The sequence below is a fragment of the Podarcis pityusensis genome (genome assembly GCF_964106645.2).
Source record: "Podarcis pityusensis genome assembly, chromosome: 10".
In the NCBI taxonomy this organism is placed as follows: domain Eukaryota; kingdom Metazoa; phylum Chordata; class Lepidosauria; order Squamata; family Lacertidae; genus Podarcis; species Podarcis pityusensis.
Genome location: NC_138035.1, coordinates 6762894 through 6780806, shown reverse-complemented (window position 1 = coordinate 6780806; position 17913 = coordinate 6762894). Strand labels below are relative to the sequence as shown.

Genomic DNA, 17913 nt, shown 5'->3' with positions numbered 1-17913 from the left:
TCCCTACTGGGCTATGATGCCTTTGTGATTCCTGCGACCAAAACACATTTGTTTGGGCGCCCTAGTGGAGGCCTGGTAACATTTGTTTTGCAGGAGCTTCAACTTAATATCTCTCCTCTCTTTTGGTTAGAGAGTAATTGCATTCAAACTTTACATATCACTAACAGCCCGGTTGGGGACTTCATATGTGTAAACTTGTACAATCCATCTACCTACTCCTCTTCTCATTCAAATCAGCTTTGGGAGGATTTAAGATTTATCCTCGATAAATCTGTGGCTGAATTTCCAAAGTCAGAGATCCTTATAATGGGGGACTTTAATGCCAGAATCGGAGCAGATATAAGCTCATTCACCGATAAGTCGCAATTATTCATAGAAGAGGAGTGGTTTCCTACGTGGAATTCACATGATAAGACCATTAATAGGGCTGGCATCATACTGCTGGAGTTTACCATAAACTGCGGGCTGCACAGCTTGCATGGCACACCCAAAGACTGGTCCGGGGGATTCTATACTTTTCTAGGATCTAGAGGGGCAAGCGTTATAGACTACATCTGGTCCTCCTCGGCATTTAATGATAAGGCATATTGTTTCAATGTGTTCAACAGAACCGAAAGTGACCACCTGCCAATCGCCATCTCCTTCCTCCACACACAGCTGGGGCTTCCCAGCTCACTCCACCCCCAGGATCCACTGATCTTAGCTCCTGGACGTAAGAAGTGGGATTTCTATCTGGAGCAAGACATAAAAGTCCTCCTAAATTCCCCTGAGATCCTAGCCCTGAAAGCTCAGCTGTTAACAATGAATGTGAATCATTTCTCAACTTTCCAGCAAATTCTAGCCTTCTTGCTTCCTTCACTTACAAAACCTTCCCGTGCGATTCTAACCTGGAAGAATCAAACTTGGTTCGACCAAGAATGCAAACAGTGCAGAAGTAGGCTTAGATTTCTTCAGTCTGATATGAAATCAGACAGCACCCAGAGCAAAATCAGGGAGTTAGCCCAATTCCGTTCTTACTACAAGAAGTTGCTCCAACATAAGAAATTGCTCTTTGCGAAAGAACGCTGGACGGCACTGTCAGTGGCCATTAAAACCCGTGACGACAAGAAATTCTGGAATTTAATTAATGCAGGTTTAAGACCCCCCTCATTCATCGCTAATAACATCACAGCAGCCAGTTGGCACTCTCACTTTGCTCAGCTGTATTCCGCCCCAGATCCCGAAGTAAATGTTGTCTCCACTTTTCCAGCATCTGCCTTGCCCACCTGGGAGCCAGTCTCCCCAGAGAGATGTATACAACTAATCAGTACGCTTTCAGGGGATAAATCCCCGGGGGAGGATATGATACCACCTGAGGTATTCTTGTCGAACCAGACATGGTGGGCCCCTATTTTAGCATCTCTCTTTACCACTATTAATGCTACTCTTAAGATTCCACCTAATTGGAAACAGAGCATAGTCATCCCAATACATAAAAAGGGGGATCCACAAGATCCGCGTAACTATCGACCTATCAGCCTGCTGGACATATCATACAAGGTCTACTCTAGATTCTTGCTAGAGAAATTAATCGAGTGGGCAGAAGAAACAAAGCTATTCCACCCGGAACAGGCTGGCTTCCGTAAAGGTCACAGCACATCTGGCCAATGTCTTGTTCTATTTACCCTGATTGATAAATACCTAAACAGGTTCAACTGCAAACTACACGCGGCTTTTGTGGACCTGACCTCCGCTTTTGACTCCATCCCCAGAGATAGGCTATGGCAGAAGCTTAGTTACACTAACATAGATAAGAGACTCCTCCACCTTCTTATGGAAATTCATAATGACATATCGGCCAGAGTAAAATTCGGCCCTCTGGGAGCTCTATCTGATCCTTTCCCTCTGAATAAAGGGGTCAAACAGGGCTGCCTCTTGGCCCCTTTTCTATTCAATTTCTACATCAATGACATCGTTACAACCATGAAGGCCCTAAATCAATCTGCCCCCTCTTTACAACAGCTCAAGATCCCCATATTACTCTATGCGGACGACATGGTGATACTGTCTTTAACCAAGCAGGGCTTAAACAACATGCTCAGAGGGCTCATGACATATTGTGATACCAACTCCCTCAAAATCAATTTCGCCAAAACCAAAATTCTTACTTTTGGCACGAAAACTCGGAAGCCTTTCTGGAATTTTGAGGGCCACTCTATTGAATATTGTTCAGCATTCAAGTATTTGGGTATCACTTTTCAGCATGGGCTTAGCTGGTCAGCTCACCTAAATATGACCATCCTGGCTGCCCGTAGAACCATCAAAGCCTTGGAGAAATTCTTCTATGCAAAAGGCGGCCAGTTGGTTCCACCAATCAGAAAAGCATTTATCAGCAAAGTCCTCCCGATGTTACTGTATGGGGTTGAAATCTGGGGGTGGAATTTAAAAACACTACAATGGCTGGAGATTCTGCAAAACTCTTTTGCACGAAAGATACTGGGCCTCCCCAAGGGCTCAGTTGCTGCACAGTTAAGAACAGAACTGGGCCTCCCCTCCATTGTTGCGAGAGCCCACATTAGAATCATTAGTTTTTACTGTAAATTAATCAATGCCCCAGGTTCCCTACTAGCTAGGCAAGCCTTTTAACTTGTTCTCATACCAACAAATGGTCCAAGGCCATGGAGACTATTACTACACGCTACTCCCTCCCAGATCTCGACACGCTGTCATCTTGGGACCAACATAAAATCCGGGCCTGGATTCTTACAAGAGACGAGGCCATGGACCGGGCACAGTCCATTACAGCTCGCCTCTCCATGTGGCTCCCTAAAGTGAAAGTGGTAAGATCACTTGCCAACTACTTGATAGACCTGACGGAGCCCAATTTGAGAAGAGCGTTTACTATGGCCCGTTTCCATTCTATACCCACGGCCTTCCTGCAGGGGATTTACTCTAAGACCCCTATTACTCAGCGTTTATGTCCATGCACAATGAATGAAGTAGAGGACTTCATACATTTCTTTTTCTACTGCCCTATTTATGAGCCAATAAGACCTAAGCTCCTCCTCTTGATCCCGTCCACCATTACATCTAAGGAAGACTGTTTGAAATCGCTTCTTGTGGACGCAAATCCCCAAATTTCACGTGGGGTGGCAATCTTTATAGTGCAGGCTCTGAAACTCAGGGCTACTCTGACTGGGTAGTGTGTCCTAGACCTGGACCTGTTTTAATTCTTTTTATTACTTTTTCAACCCAATGTGCCGAGCCTATTTTGGGGCCATTTTATGTTTTATATACATCCGCATTTTGGATTCTTGGCGCTGGCAACTAAATCTTTACATTATTGTCTTAGGGTAATTTAAATGTCATTACGCCAGTAATATCGCTTTGAATTTTGTTTGGTTGCTTGTCTCTAGTATTTTTGTCTTATTTTGCTATGGCTGTATGCTAATGCAATAAAGGTTTTGATTGATTTGATATGAGGAAAGGCAGTCCTTGAGGTATTAAGTGTGCAAGCCTATGTGGAGAGACCTAAAGCAACCACAGGATAATAACTTGCTGATCCAGGTAAGCATCAGCAAGAATTTGAGGAAGACAAAATCAGCAATGCTTCTGAATACCAGTTGCTGGAAACCACAGGAGGGGAGAATGCTTTTGTCCTCAAATCCTGCTTGCGGGTTTCCCCCAGGCATGTGGTTGGCCACTGTGAGAACAGGATGCTGGACTAGACGGGCCGCTGGCCTCATCCAGCAGCCAGGCTGTTCTTACGTTCCTATGCAAACTCCCAGTGCAGAGGCAATCTACCTGGATTACTGGGTTCTTTGGGGTATTCGGCCACTGTGAGAAGAGGATGCGGGACTCGATGGGCCATTGGCCTGATCCAGCAGGCTCTTCTTCTGTTCTTATACAAGTGAGAGAAGTCTTGGAGGCAGCCTGGTCCAAGCTTGCTTTAAATAAACAGGAATAGTGGGTGCTGCCAGAGTGGAGCATGCTCTAGTTATCTCCCACTTGGACTACTGCAGTGCGCTCTATGTGGGGCTACCATTGAAGGTGACCTAGAAACTGCAACTAATACAGAATGCGGCAGCTAGACTGGTGACTGGGAGCGGCCATTGAGACCACATAACACCGGTCTTGAAAGACCTGCAGTATGTTTCCGAGCACAATTCAAAGTGTTCGTGCTGACCTTGAAAGCCCTAAACGGCCTCGGCCCAGTATATCTGAAGGAGCGTCTCCACCCCCATTGTTCTACCCAGACACTGAGGTCCAGCGCCGAGGGCCTTCAGGCGGTTCCCTCCCTGCGAGAAGTGAGGTTACAGGGAACCAGGCAGAGGGCCTTCTCTGTGGTGGCACCCGCCCTGTGGAACACCCTCCCACCAGATGTCAAAGAGAAGAACAACTACCAGATTTTTAGACGACATCTGAAGGCAGCCCTGTTTAGGGAAGCTTGTAATGTTTAATAGGTTATTGTATTTTAGTGTTCTGTTGGAAGCCGCCCAGAGTGGCTGGAGAAACCCAGCCAGATGGGCAGGGTATTATTATTATTATTATTATTATTATTATTATTATTAACAACAACAACAACAATAATAATAAGATTATACTAAGTCCATCTAGCTCCATATTGTCTGCAGTGACTGGCAGTGGCTTTCCAGCATTTTAGATGAGAGTCTCTACCTGCATGCCTTCTTCAGGAAAAGCAGATGGCCTCCTTCAGAGCTACGACCCTTCCCCACTTTTGCTTCCCTTTATCTACAGACTCTGTTTTCTTCTGCAGCTGCCGTCAGTGCATTGGCAAAGTTTGGGGCCCAGAATGAGAACCTCCTTCCCAGTGTCTTGGTGCTCTTGCAGAGGTGAGTTCAAAGCCAGGAGAGAGACTTTCAAAGCAGGTTCTTTCCTGTCCCTTGAGCGTTGGGCTCCGTTGTGGCATCTTGGAAACAGCCATATAAGGGGCTGTTTGCCCTCTTGGGCATCCATCAGGGCTGAGCTGAACGGCGGTAGAAAGCAGGCATCTTAATTCACCTTTAATTCACTTTTGATTTATTTATTTTTTTAAAAAAAACAAATCAGCTGCCATAAAGATAAATATAGCTTTGCTGTAATACTGCAAAACTATATCCAGCTCTAGGTGGAAATTCGAAAAGCTGGTAAGAAAAGGGAGGAGAAAACTCTTCCATGTATAAGTGTAGAAAAAGGGGGTGGGATTCTTGCCAGAAGTTTAGTAGGCTTGACTGTGGAGCTCCACCCCATCAGTGTTTTAGCCACACCCACTTAGCAAGCCACTCCCCCAGCCTTCACCACGTCCTTTTTTCAAAACTACAAAGTAGAAAAAGGGAGTTGAGCTCTTGACCACCAAAGCTTGCCTTCCCACTCTCTTAGAACCTGTGATGCAGTTGTGATTCTTGAATTGGTAGGGGCTGGACTAGATGGGCTTTGGGGGTCCCTTCCAACTCTACAGTCCTATGACTCTTAACTAAGGAGCAGGGTTCTCAGGGCTCTGCATGTGGACCTGGGCCCTGGCCCCTCTCTCTTTTGGAAACAAGGACTACCTCAGCATCTGAGAACACACACTTAAAATAAAAAATTTCCTTCCAGTAGCACCTTAGAGACCAGCTAAGTTTGTTATTGGTATGAGCTTTCATGTGCATGCAGACTTCTTCAGATACACTGAAACAGAAGTCACCAGACCCCTATGTATAGTGAGAAGGTGGGGAGGGGTATTACTCAGAAGGGTGGTGGGAATGGGTGATTGGCTGATAGGTGTGGTAAACCTGTTGACGACTGTTAACGACTGCAGTTGGTCTTACAGGAAAAAGCAAGGGGTGAGATGGCTAAAAATAGCTTTATCATGTATAATGAGATAAGAATCCAATGTCTCTATTCAGACCAGGTCTCTCCATGGTTTTAAGTTTGGTAAAAGTAAAGGAAAAGAGAGCCCTGACCATTAGGTCCAGTCGTGACCGACTCTGGGGTTGCGGCGCTCATCTCGCTTTATTGGCCAAGGGAGCCGGCGTACAGCTTCCGGGTCATGTGGCCAGCATGACTAAGCCGCTTCTGGCAAACCAGAGCAGCGCACGGAAACGCCGTTTACCTTCCCGCTGGAGCGGTACCTATTTATCTACTTTCACTTTGACGTGCTTTTGAACTGCTAGGTTGGCAGGAGCAGGGACCGAGCAATGGGAGCTCACCCCATCGCGGGGATTCGAACCGCCGACCTTCTGATTGGCAAGTCCTAGGCTCTGTGGTTTAACCCACAGCGCCACCCGCGTCCCTTTAAGTTTGGTAATAAGTTGCAATTCAGCAACTTCTCTTCCCAGTCTATTTCTGAAATTCTTTTGTAATAAGACAGCTGCTTTGAAATCTTGTATAGAATGTCCTGGGAGATCGAAGTGTTCTCCTACTGGTTTCTCTGTCTTGTGATTCCTGATGTCTGGTAGTGGCCATCCCCCCTTCAGCAGCCTTCAAGGGCTTTCTCTCCTCTTTTGCCATGCAGGTGCATGATGGACAGCGACGACGAGGTCCGCGACCGAGCAACCTTCTACCTGAACGTGCTGCAGCAGAGGCAGCTGGCTCTGAACGCTGCGTACATCTTTAACGGTTGGTGCCGGCTGGGAAGGGCGGAACTGCACCTGCGAGTCCTAAAAGAATGGGATGGGGGGAACAGGGGCCATTGGTTAAGAACTGGAGACCTTTGCAGGATATCCAGGGAATTGCCACACCTCTTGGGGCTGCTCTGGACAATGGATAAAGCTCTGGTGTTGGGTATTTATGTCTATTGGCCCTTCCCCACCCTTGATGCTCCTGCCAGCAAATTGGGCCTCTGAGCCCCACGTGAGCCTTCCTTGAACACCTTTCACCCCTCCCTCTTTTCAGGCTTGACCGTCTCCATTCCCGGCATGGAAAAGGCCCTGCACCAGTACACCCTGGAGCCCACAGAGAAGCCTTTTGACATGAGGTCCGTGCCTCTGGCCACTGCCCCCACCTTTGAGCAGAAAGCAGGTAATGGGGCAAAAACAGGCTTAAGGGGGTAGGTCTTCTGCTCCAGATGTGGAACTCCACTGCCTTTTGTTGTTGTTGTTTAATTGTTTAGTCGTGTCCGACTCTTCATGACCTAATGGACCAGAGCACGCCAGGCACTCCTGTCTTCCACTGCTTCCCGCAGTTTGGTCAAACTCATGCTGGTAGCTTCAAGAACACCGTCCAACCATCTCGTCCTCTGTCATCCCCTTCTCCTTGTGCCCTCCATCTTTCCCAACATCAGGGTCTTTTCCAGGGAGTCTTCTCTTCTCATGAGGTGGCCAAAGTCTTGGTGCCTCAGCTTCAGGATCTGTCCTTCCAGTGAGCACTCAGGGCTGATTTCCTTCAGAATGGAGAGGTTTGATCTTCTTGCAGTCCATGGGACTCTCAAGAGTCTCCTCCAGCACCAGAATTCAAAAGCATTGATTCTTCGGCGATCAGCCTTCTTTATGGTCCAGCTCTCACTTCCATACATCACTACTGGGAAAACAATAGCTTTAACTATACAGTGGTACCTCGGGTTACAGATGCTTCAGGTTACAGGCGCTTCAGGTTACAAACTCCGCTAACCAATGCCTTAACTGTGTGCAATGCCCACCTGGGTGCCAAGTGGCATGATGGGGACATCCAAGAACACATCCTTGAGAGATGCTGTGAGCTTTCCACATCTTGAGTGTTTATCGGGTACACGGCCAGAAGTTTGGTATATGTAGATACATAATCTGACCACGGTTAATCTTGCGGAATACAGTGGTACCTCGATTCTCGAACTCAATCCATTATAGAAGTCTGTTCAGCTTCCAAAACGTTCCCAAACCAAGGCGCAGCTTCTGATTGGCCCCAGAAACAATGCCGACAGTTGAAACGGATGTTCGGCTTCCGAAAAACACTTACTTCCAAGTTTGTGATGTTCAGGAGCTGATTTGTTCATCAACTAAGCCGTTCGGGAACCAAGGTACCACTGTAACGGTCTGTACAGGTTCTGATGATAATATTCTGTTCTGTTCTGTTCTGTTAAGTACTTATGTACTGCCTTTCAAGGCCAAGGCATCCCAAAGCAGCTTATGAAAGGTAGTTTTTTGTACAAATGGAGCTTCATGCACACAGCAAAGACTCTCTGTTGCAGCTCATCTCCAGGCAGGATGGAGGGTTGCCTAAGTAATAATAATAATAATAATAATAATAATAATAATAATACCTTTATTTTCATTGTACAACCTGTGTACAATGAAATTAAACGAACCTCCCTCCCCCCCCCCCAAACACTCAATCTCTTATCAAACAACACACCACCGCGCAAGTGAATTTCGCTGTTATTTTTCGTTCAACAGCTATTTTTTAGCCTGTTGGCACGGCTGCTTCCTCCCCTCTTTATGGCCTCTGAAGTGGCAGACAGAAGCAGGAATGAGTCTGGAGGGCTCTCCACCAGAGCTGTATCCAGTCACAATGGATACATACAATATATTTTCCATGTTCTTTTGGAGAAAGCTATCCCGTGTTAAAACACCGTGTGTTTTAAGCAATTTTAACCCGATCCCTGCCTGGAGCCTGGAGCAGGCACAGTTTGGAACTTTGTACATGCCATGGGTCTTGGGTGGATTTTTTGCATGTTATGCCTGCAGTCGCCAGAGTGGCTCCCGGACATGAGCCTGCAAAAGGCCTTCCCTGGTGTGTAGTAAAATAAGCTGCAGTGTGTGTGATGCCCAGGACAATTTTTCGGGTCTGCAGTCATGCCCACGTGCTCACGCCTCTGCATTATGGATTTGTCTTGGGCATCTTGGCTGGAAATTTTAATGGCTGTTTCTCATTTCAGAGATTGCCCTGGTGGCCAACAAGCCCGAAAAAATGGCTCCTTCACGGCAGGACATATTCCAAGGTAATAAAAGACCCCAGAGCCGCGCTCTTAAACCCTGGAGAGCTACAGAAGGTTGTGTTTTAACTGCATTTGCCATGGCCGTTTGCAAGGTGGCTGGAGGGAGAGAACATGTTGTCTCCCTGTAAGCTGAGTCTGTTTCTTCCCCTTTAGAACAACTGGCTGCCATTCCGGAGTTCAAGAATTTGGGCCCTCTCTTCAAGTCATCCGATCCAGTGCAGCTGACCGAGGCCGAGACGGAGTATTTTGTCCGCTGCATCAAGCACGTCTTCTCAAATCACATCGTCTTCCAGGTACAAGAAGCCTTAGCGTTGTTGGCAGAGGCCGCAGAGGATGTTAGGTGCAAGTTAAACCCCTTCCATTGCCACATGCCCTGGAAAGGAATTTTTGGTGGTGCTTTGTAGTCTCAACAAAAAGTTAAACGCGAAATGAAATTAAAAGCAAACCTCAATAGACCATTGTGGGTGGGTGGGTGGGTGGGATGTACTTTTATAGAACCCTAGAATTGTCGAGTTGGAAGGGATCCTAAGGGCCATCTAGTTCAACCCTCTTCCATGCAGGAATCTTAGTTGCCTGCGCAGGCCTGGCGGGATAGAAAAGTTTTCAGCAAGTGTTTAAAACATCTGTCTTCCCCAGATGTTTTGATCCACACTTCTGACAAGCCAGCCCTGTGGCCATGCTTGCTCGGGCTGAAACATCTGGCGGGCACCAGATTGGAGAAGGTTGGCGGCGTGTGCTTTGCGCGAGCCCTGGAGAAAGGGCAGCAGAAGAGAGATCCAAGCCACAAGCAACCCTCAGTTTGCTTCTCCCCTCTCTCTCTAGTTCGACTGCACAAACACCCTCAACGACCAGTTACTGGAGAAGGTGACGGTGCAGATGGAGCCTTCCGACGCCTACGATGTGCTCCGCTGCATCCCCGCCCCCATCCTCTCCTACAACCAGCCAGGAATGTGCTACACACTTGTCCGGCTGCCCCTGGACGACCCCACAGCAGGTAGGCTGCTTTTTCAGTTGACCAAATCCAAACAGAAGCTCTCTGGGAACAAAATATGTTGCCCTCTGGATATCAATTTCATGATGGATTTTTAAATGGTTCTTACTCTTTGCATGGTTTATTTTTAGTCTCTGGGTAATTTTATGAACATCACTTAGAAATGTTAATCATAAAGAAGAAACTTTTCATCACATGTGGTGGGAATGTTAGAAAGTAGAAAACTTCTGGGAAATAATATATAATGAGATGAAAAAGATGTTGAAATATACGTTTAGTAAGAAACCAGAAGCATTTTTACTTGGCATTGTAGGGGAGGGTCTCAACAGACAGGATTATAAATTGTTTTTATATGGAACAACAGCAGCAAGAATGTTACTGGCACAAAAAGGGAAGCAAGAAGAATTACAGATGAAAGAAGAATGGCAAATGAAATTAATGGACTATGCAGAATTAGATAAATTAACAGGAAGGATTCGGAACCTGCGGGATCAGAGATTCTTGGAGGACTGGAGTAAATATTTGAACTATTTGAAAAGCAATTGTGATAAACAGATTATGCTAGTAGGACTGCAAGAAGTTCTGTAAGGAGGACTTTGTGAAATGTTGCAAGGAAGACTTTGAAAAGAATTATTAGTTAAGGACAGTTAAAAGTAATAGAGAAATTAAGAAATGCAGAACAAGTGATAAAGAACGGAAAATCTTCAGAGGTTGTTGACGCAAGTCTAAAATATTATATAAGATAAGAAGTTATGTTAAATGATTGTTGGGAGATATATATATATATGTGTGTGTGTGTGTTAATCATAGAATCATAGAGTTGGGAGGTACCCCGAGGTAGTCCAAGCCCCTGCAATGCAGGAATTTCAACTAAAGCATCCAGGACAGATGGCCATCCAACCTCTGCTTAAAAGCCTCCAAGGAAGGAGAGTTACAACAGGCATAGGCAAACTCGGCCCTCCAGATGTTTTGGGACTACAACTCCCATCATCCCTAGCTAACAGGACCAGTGGTCAGGGATGATTGGAATTGTAGTCTCAAAACATCTGAAGGGGCTGTGTTTGCCTGTGCCTGGTCCACCACCTCCCGAGGAAATCTGTTCCAATGTCAAGTAGCACTTATTGTCAGAACGGTCTTCCTGATGCTGAGTCCGAATCTCCTTTCATGTAACTTGAAGCGGTATAATAATTAAGCAGTATAAAAATGCCTGAAATAAAGAGTCACAAAGCGCCATTCCGGGTGTGTCCAGCACTAAAACTTCCACCAGGTCCATCTTGCAGGCTTCCCTCTGAGGCATCTGGTCGGCCACAGTGAGGGCAGGATGCTGGCCTGGACAGGCCAGTGGCCTGATCCTGTATGGCTGCTTGTGTGTTCTTAGATGATCCTGACGTGCAGCATAGATTGGCTTTTGCTAGTAATGGTTTAGCCACCTTGTGGAGCAGCTGCCCTGAGTGCTTAAGGCACCCACTGGGCTTCCAGTGGTTTTAATAATAATAATAATAATAATAATAATAATAATAAAATAATTTTTTTTATTTATACTCTGCCCTCCCCAGCCAAGACCGGGCTCAGGGCGGCTAACACCAGGTATAAAAACAATTGATTAAAATACAACTTAAAAACAAGATTAAAATAAACGTTAAAATGCAGCCTCATTTCAGTAGAAACTCAAATCAAAAACTTTTGGGGTTGAAAACGTCAAATCTTCACCAAGGCTAACTATCCAGACTGGTCCTACGTGGGCCGGAAAAAAGCCAGGGAAGTCCCCAAATAGGAGTTCCATGGCAGAAGGAGAAAGAAAAAAGGAAAGAGGGGATCCAGTTGATTCCAAGCCAAAGGCCAGGCGGAACAACTTTCTCCTCCCTTGTTTTCTCCTCCTTTGTGCCCATCGGTTTGCTTTTCAATACATGCAAGGCAAGTGGGAGATTTTTAAAGCAGAGCTTGGATGGCCGTCTGCCAGGGATTCTTCCACTGTGATTCCTGCATTGCAGTGGGTTGGACTAGATGGCCCTTGAGGGTCCCTTAAAAGGTAAAGGGACCCCTGACCATTAGGTCCAGTTGTGGCCGACTCTGGGGTTGCGGCGCTCATCTTGCTTTATTGGCCGAGGGAGCCGGCGTACAGCTTCCGGGTCATGTGGCCAGCATGACTAAGCCGCTTCTGGCGAACCAGAGCAGCGCACGGAAACGCCATTTACCTTCCCGCTGGAGCGGTACCTATTTATCTACTTGCACTTTGACGTGCTTTCGAACTGCTAGGTTGGCAGGAGCAGGGACTGAGCAACAGGAGCTCACCCCGTCATGGGGATTCGAACCGCTGATCAGCAAGTCCTAGGCTCTGTGGTTTAACCCACAGCACAGCTCTGCAATTCTGTCATTCCAAGTGGCTGGTTGAAGGGATCAAAGCTCCTGGCGCCAAAGGCGCTTGTCGTAGTGTGAGCGACAAGCCCCGAATCAAACCTTGAGAGCCGTAGCTCCGTGTTTGGGTCCAGATCCATACGTCCGAGTTGCGACCTGGCCTGCGGCCACTTCCGCATGGAGTTGTCATAACGTTTAAACCAATTTCAAGGCTACCCCGCTCAGGATGTGCCTGGGTTTTAATTCCTCGGCTGTCTGTCATCGGCATTTGCCACTCGGAGGCTGGGCTGTTTTCCTTCCCGGCTTCTGGTTTTGCTCGGAGCAGGTCTCCCTCTTAACGTGGACTCCTTTCTCCCTCACCCCAGTCACCTGCACTTTTAGCTGCACTATGAAGTTCACTGTGCGAGACTGCGACCCTCACACTGGAGTGCCGGACGAGGACGGCTACGACGACGAATATGTGGTAAGCGAGCCCAGGACAAATGTTCTGTGGGCAGGGCTGAACAGGATGAGGAACAGGCTCATTCCACCCTGGAGATTTGCATAAAAATCTGTCTTTGATGCCCCCGACTGTTTTTAAAATAAGAAACACACACACAATAGTAGTCTGGGCTACCTACTGTTCACATTCTGTCAGAAATGGTTGTGGGGGAAACTTATTCGATAGACTCAAATCCTCAGCTAACTTCACAGACCTAACCAGGCTACTTCCTTCGAAGTCTGAGAGTTGTGGAAACTGGTTTCCCTCCTTCCACATGACCCATCCCGAAGTTTAAGATCCACTGGGAGGCCTTGCTTCAAATCATCAGCTGTACCCCCGGAACACCTTCTAGTGAGATGTTCCTTTGTCTCCTTTGTTCCGTAAATAAGGAAAGACTTTTTCACCTATGGGAGATGAGCACACTTCATTGTGCTACTCATTTCCTGCTGTTCTTATCTATCTTAGCTGGAAGCATTTTATACTGATTTTTAAGTGTATAATTGCACGTTGCTTTCACTCAGCAGTGCAGAAAAGTGTATAAAAATCATCATCATTATTAGTGCTTTTTTTCTTTAAAAATGTTTAGGGGTACTCTCGTTTTACCTCAAGAAAATCACCATTTTATAGTTCAAATCGGGGAAAATATAGTAAATGGACAGAAATACAAAGATTCACAAAATGTTTAGGGGTATGTGTACCCCTGTGTCCCCCGCCCAGAAAAAAAGCACTGATGATGATGATGCCCTTCATCATAAGATCTTAGGTGGTTTGCAAAATAAGATACAAGATAAAAACACAAATAATTAAAACAGCAGAACAATAACCCCCATTTCCCCATTCAGCACTGTAGTTTGAGAGCACATTGGGATTTTATCTTTTCTGTCGAAATCCTGTCATTCTGGATAACCTGCGTCTGTGGCCATTGAACACATATGGAGGCCAGTGTCAAAGAGCTCTCTTTGGGCTCATGCCTTCCAGCCTTGTTCCCAACTTGTCCAGCCATTGTGTGGCTTCCTCGTTTCCAGAGGAAGCAGATTTCATGCCAGTGGTGGGAGAGGGGAGGAGGAACGCGTGGGGCAGGTGTGTAAGGAGCCCCTTCTTTGGCTACTTTGGGTTGCTGACACTAACCTTTCCCGCCCCAACCTGGCCACGGTGATCCATGCGACGGTCACCTCCAGGCTTGACTACTGTAATTCGCTCTATGCGGGGCTTCCCTTGAAACTGTCCCATAAACTCCAGCGGTGCAGAATGCTGCAGCGAGGCTCCTCACGGGGTCTCTGCCATGGGAGCATATTCACCCAGTGCTTTTCAAGCTGCACTGGCTCCCGGTGGAGTATCGGGTCAGGTTCAAGGTGCTGGTCTTGACCTTTAAGGCCCTTTGTGGCTTAGGGCCCTCGTATCTACGGGACCACCTCTCCTGGTCTGCCCCGCAAAGGTCCATGAATAACCATAGTTTAGAGGTCCCAGGCCCTAAGGAAGTCAGACTATCCTCCACCAGGGCCAGGGCCTTTTCAGTGATGGCTCCGACCTGGTGGAATGCTCTGTCCCATGAGATCAGGGCCCTGCAGGATTTAACCTCCTTCCGTCAGGCCTGTAAGACAGAGCTATTCCGCCTGGCCTTAATTTGAATTCAGCCTGATCTTTTATTTCCCTTCCCTTCCCTCCCCCTCCCCTTTTATGAAGATCACCCGCTCTGAGACCCCACAGCTAATTCTCCCCTGGCCTCCTTGCTGGCCCAAGTAGGACCAATTCAGCCAGCTAGCCCTGGAGATTAATCCTTATTTCCCCTAAATTGATTTTTGAATTTTATTGTTATTCATGTTTTTATACTGTATTTTATGCTGCTTTTATAATTGTTTTAAATTTGTTGTTAGCCGCCCTGATCCCGGTTTTTGAACCAGGAAGGGCAGGGTATAAAGAAAATTATTGTTATTATTATTATTATTCGGCCTGAAGGCTGCCAGCGGATCACACCGAGGCCAAGTGCTGTATCCATCTTTGCAACAGGCCGATGGGGGTGAGCATCTTGCATCTTGAGGGCGTTTCCCCACCCTGAGGACTAACCTCCTTTTCTCTGCCAGCTGGAAGACCTGGAGCTGACTCTCTCCGACCACCTCCAGAAGGTCTTGAAGCCCAACTTTGCAGCTGCCTGGGAGGAAGTCGGGGACGACTATGAGAAAGAAGAGACCTTTGCTCTCAGCACTATCAAAACCCTGGACGGTGAGATACGGCAGCTTTTTCCCAGACCTAAGATTGCATGTTGAAACCAATTTTAGAAAAAAAACATTCCCAGGCTCCTGAGTGTCTTCTAAACAAGACAACTTTTTAGCTTCTGCTCCAAGAACAGGGTATATGGTCCTAGTATGTAAGATTCAAGAAAATGCAAGACTGTTCTTTTAGCTTAGAGAACAAGAAGGGTTATTCTTGATCAGGCTTCCTCAACCTTGGCCCTCCAGATGTTTTGAGACTACAGTGGTACCTCAGGTTACAAACGCTTCAGATTACAGACTCCGCTAACCCAGAAGTAGTACCTTGGGTTAAGAACTTCAGGATGAGAACAGAAATCGTGCTCCGGCAGCAGCAGGAGGCCCCAATAGCTAAAGTGGTGCTTAAGGTTAAGAACAGTTTCAGGTTAAGAACGGACCTCTGGAACGAATTAAGTTCTTAACCCAAGGTAAAGGTAAAGGGACCCCTGACCATTAGGTCCAGTCGTGACCAACTCTGGGGTTGCGGTGCTCATCTCGCTTTATTGGCCAAGGGAGCCGGTGTACAGCTTCTGGGTCATGTGGCCAGCATGACTAAGCCACTTCTGGCGAACCAGAGCAGCGCACGGAAACGCCGTTTACCTTCCCCGCGGAGCGGTACCTATTTATCTACTTGCACTCTGATGTGCTTTCAAAGTGCTAGGTTGGCAGGAGCAGGGACCGAGCAACGGGAGCTCACCCCGTCGCAGGGATTCGAACCGCCGACCTTCTGATCGGCAAGCCCTAGGCTCTGTGGTTTAACCCACAGCGCCACCCGCGTCCCATTATCCCGAGGTACCACTGTATAATTCCCATCATCCTTGACCACTGGTCCTGCTAGCTAGGGGTCATGGGAGTTGTAGGCCAAAAACATCTGGAGGGCCGAGGTTGAGGAAGCCTGTTCTAGATCTCCAGTTGTCAGAAGCAACTCTGACTTCCCCACTTAACAAGATAGCTAGAGGCAAGAGGTCTAACTCAATGGCTGAGCACCTGCCTTGTATGAAAAAGATCCCTGGTTCAATCCCGTCTCTCCAGCCAGGTTTGGGTGATACCCTTGTCTGAAGTCCTAGAGAGCTGCTACCAGTCAGTATAGAGCAGGGTTTCCCAAACTTGGGTTTCCAGCTGTTTTTGGACTACAACTCCCATCATCCCTAGCGAGCAGGACCAGTGGCCAGGGATGATGGGAATTGTAGTCCAAAACAGCTGGAAACCCAAGTTTGGGAAATCCTGGTGTAGACAGTGGTGAGCTAGATGGACAGTTGCCTGACTCTTGTCTAAGATGGCTTCCTAGGATCCTGGGGTGACTAGCTGCAACTTTGAAAGATCCCCTTTGGATCTGACCACACAGCCGAGACAACGCAGGACTAACCCCAGGTCTTCTCAAAACCTCTGAATGCAGAAGCTGTCAGCAACATTGTGAAGTTCCTGGGCATGCAGCCATGCGAGAGATCTGACAAAGTGCCCGAGAACAAGAATTCGCACACGCTCTACCTGGCCGGTAAGAATCAGTCAGAGGGGACAGTGTTCAGTGGTGTCTGGGGAACCTGTGGCTGAAATGGTGTCACCCCAAGAGAATTAATGGCACTGGAGTTGTCCTGTCCCAAGAACAGCAGCAGGGACCTTCTGTGAAGCACTTCTCTCAGGAACAGCATTCATTCTCATCCAGCGATAGGCATCACTCAGCGTAGAGCTGGGAGTGGCTTTAAAAGCTGCTGCTCCTCTCTTGAGATCACTTCTGCCCAAATGCTTGTCTAGTTAGCACTGGCTCCCAGTGGAGTATCAGGTCAGGTTTAAGGTGCTGGTTTTGACCTTTAAAGCCCTTTGTGGCTGAGGGCCCTCATATTTATGGGACTGCCTCTCCTGGTATGCCCTGCAGAGGACCTTAAGGTCCATGAATAATCATAGTTTAGAGGTCCCAGGCCCTAAGGAAGTCAGACTATCCTCCACCTGGGCCAGGGCCTTCTCAGTGATGGCTCTGACCTGGTGGAATGCTCTGTCCCATGAGACCAGGGCCCTGCAGGATTTAACTTCCGCAGGGCCTGTAAGACAGAGCTATTCCGCCTGGCTTTCAATTTGAACTTAACCTGATTTTTTATTCCCCTTCCTTCCCTCCCCCTCCCCTTTTGATGAAGATTACCTGCTCTGGGATCCCACAGCTAATTCTCCCCTGGTCTCCTCGCTGGCCCAAATAGGACTAACTTAGCCAGCTGGCCCTGGTGATCATCCAATGTTTATTGGATGGATTTCCCCCCTAAATTGATTGATTTTTGAATTCTGAATTTATTGTTATTCATGTTTTATACTGTATTTTATGCTGTTTTTTGTTGCATCAATTAAGTGTTTTAAATTTGTTGTTAGCCGCCCTGAGCCCGGTTTCCTGAACCGGGAAGGGCGAGGTATAAATAAAAATGTACTATTATTATTATTATTATTATTATTATTATTATTATTGGCTGCTCTTTAAAGGCCTTCAGAACCAACAGCCCAAGGGTTATATAACTAGTTGGCATAGCTATTAGAGAAGCACTTTGTTAAGTATTTTTGGCTGTGGGTTGTGAGTCAATTGCCTTGGTTTTTGTAGGTGCAGAACAGATTTTCACCTTAAATGCAGAACCAGGTCTCAGAATCTGGCTGTAGTTACACAGTGCAGCATAGGAAACTGCTCAGCAGCTGTCTAGAAGAAGTGTGCAACTTTTAAGAGTTGGCATCAGAATTTGCTTCTTTCCCCACACTTCCTTACTCCTTCTTTTAAAAAAGATAAGTCTGAGCTTATGGGCAGGGACTGTAAAGGAGATAAGGCATCTTTGGCCATCTCGATGTAACTAGACTCCCAAGCCCCTCTGGCCTGGGACGGATGTGAGGCCAGCCATGTCTGGAAAGCAAGATGTTCCCCATCCCTGCTCTGAATCGCCCCACAGCATCCCCTTCATTCCTTGCCTGGACGATTGCAACCTGTTAGCATTTCTGCAAGAAA

At 47.1% G+C, this 17913-nt stretch overlaps 1 protein-coding gene across 2 annotated transcripts in view; it reads left to right on the top strand.

The window, feature by feature from the left end:
- COPG2 (COPI coat complex subunit gamma 2) overlaps positions 1-17913 on the top strand; it is a 39583-nt gene that overhangs the window by 21043 nt on the left and 627 nt on the right. For both annotated transcript variants that reach the window (XM_081022734.1, XM_081022733.1), the window contains exons 15-23: positions 4757-4832; positions 6473-6576; positions 6853-6978; positions 8810-8872; positions 9023-9162; positions 9692-9863; positions 12581-12678; positions 14778-14916; positions 16339-16437. In XM_081022734.1, coding sequence (XP_080878860.1) covers positions 4757-4832; positions 6473-6576; positions 6853-6978; positions 8810-8872; positions 9023-9162; positions 9692-9863; positions 12581-12678; positions 14778-14916; positions 16339-16437 — 1017 coding nt within the window. The remainder of the gene's footprint in view (positions 1-4756; positions 4833-6472; positions 6577-6852; positions 6979-8809; positions 8873-9022; positions 9163-9691; positions 9864-12580; positions 12679-14777; positions 14917-16338; positions 16438-17913) is intronic.